The 1,782-nt window shown below is 40.6% G+C and overlaps 1 protein-coding gene across 1 annotated transcript in view; it reads left to right on the plus strand.

The window, feature by feature from the left end:
• LOC101581472 (caspase-1) overlaps positions 1–1,782 on the plus strand; it is a 12,987-nt gene that overhangs the window by 3,079 nt on the left and 8,126 nt on the right. Inside the window, exon 3 of the mRNA XM_023709578.1 lies at positions 26–88. Within this exon, the coding sequence (XP_023565346.1) occupies positions 26–88 (63 nt within the window). The remainder of the gene's footprint in view (positions 1–25; positions 89–1,782) is intronic.

Below are 1,782 nucleotides of genomic sequence, written 5' to 3' on the forward strand. Positions count from 1 at the left end.
TTCATTGTCTTATATCTCTCTGCAGGTCCACAAGCAGGAAATGACTGTAGTACACAGAATTTCCGAGAAGTGATCCCCTCTAACTCAGGTAACTAAGTTCAAAGAAGAGAAATCCCTGAAGCTTCCTCCATTTATAGTCATTTTCTTACAAGGGTGAAGCCAGGAAGAGGGGGCTAAGTAGTCATTTTCATGGGTTGATATTAGGTATTTGTTCTCTCCTGCATTTAGTCTGTTTTACCAGAAACTGTTCTTGCATCACTATCCATACCAAAAATAAACAATTCAGACCCTGTGTCTCAAATCCTAATTTATCTTTTGAGTGCCAGGCTTTACTCCTCAAGGGCCTAGCGAACATGTTCCCTCAGGCCTCCCGGAGACACCTTCACTGCAATCTCCTGGAGCTGCACTTGCGAATCTGCCCTCCTCCTCCTTTTCCTGTCTCATCTGCCTGAGGAGCGGCTTCATTGCATCATTTGCTCAAGCCTGACATCCAAAATATATATATATGCTTCTTTCTCATTCTTTAGATTTCAAGGAATAGCTGAGTCTCCTTGATTCCTCTCAAGTCTGGATTCATCTCTCCTTTTCCAGTCCTGCTGCTGTATGTCCAACTGTACATTCCCACCTGCACAGTAATTCTCCAACCTCAACTCTCACTTTCTTTTCCTTATTTTCAAACAAGTTTGTCTTTTTCTACCACTGCAATTCATGCTTTATAATGAAATTTAAGGGGCTGGGGAGATGGCTCAGTGGAGAAAGCACTTCCCTTGCTAGCGCAAGGGCCTGAGTTCAATCCCCGGTTCAAAAAAAAAAAAAAAAAAAAAAAAGAAAGAAAGAAAGAAAGAAAGAAATTCAACCTTTCTGATCAATTCATTATTCTGCTCTCATCTAACCTTGGTTGCTTTGCAGTTTGCAGTACTATGTAAAAGTTAAAAAAAAAAAGAGCAACACTAAATGCAATTTATCAGAATTACTATTTTTAGCAGGACATTCAAAATAATTTTATTTTCCATATCTTATCTTATATACGGACTTTAAAGAATATATAATAATGAACTGGACACATAATGCTCCCGCTTTCACTGAACTAACTTGAACACCTACATCATGAATGTAAACATCTACTACCCATTTTAAACTGCCCCACATTTAGCACTGCAATTGATTCTGGTCACACCTGTGTCACTTAAAATTATGTGGCATTCAATAGAAACACCAAATATTTACACTAATTTATGCATGCCATTCCAGCTCTGGGAGATTGAGTCAGGAAGATAGTAAGTTGGATCCCAGCCTGGGCTTGTTTTTGTTGTGAGAGTCTGTTACAAAATTTACCTCAGGGCAAAATCCGAGGGTCCAACCCCTTCTACCTGCCAAAATTAAACCTACCAAACTTTGATTAATAGAAGCTCTGCTTCAGTTATGATAATCAGTATCAAATGCAAATTGTGCAGTGTTTTCTGCATACTAGAACATGACGTGTGATGAAGGAAACTTTTCGAACAGACATTCCTGCTCAGCAGGAAATGCTCCTCCAGCGCTTTTTAACTGAGCTGTTAAGACTTCTCCATCCCACGGCTCTGATACCTGCAACATGCAATGACAAAAGGACTACAATAACATCCAGTAAGTGACATTAGAAGCATCATAGAAGACAGTCTGTGGAAGATTTTTCCAGGCTCAGCCTGGATGTGTCTCACCAAACACGTTCTTGCTCTCCGTCCCAAAGCCCAGTCCCTGGGCCACACCTGTGCTGTGGGGTGCTTGTCTAGATCTGTGTGC

Source organism: Octodon degus, unplaced genomic scaffold (assembly GCF_000260255.1).
Source record: "Octodon degus isolate 3935 unplaced genomic scaffold, OctDeg1.0 scaffold00012, whole genome shotgun sequence".
NCBI lineage: Eukaryota > Metazoa > Chordata > Mammalia > Rodentia > Octodontidae > Octodon > Octodon degus.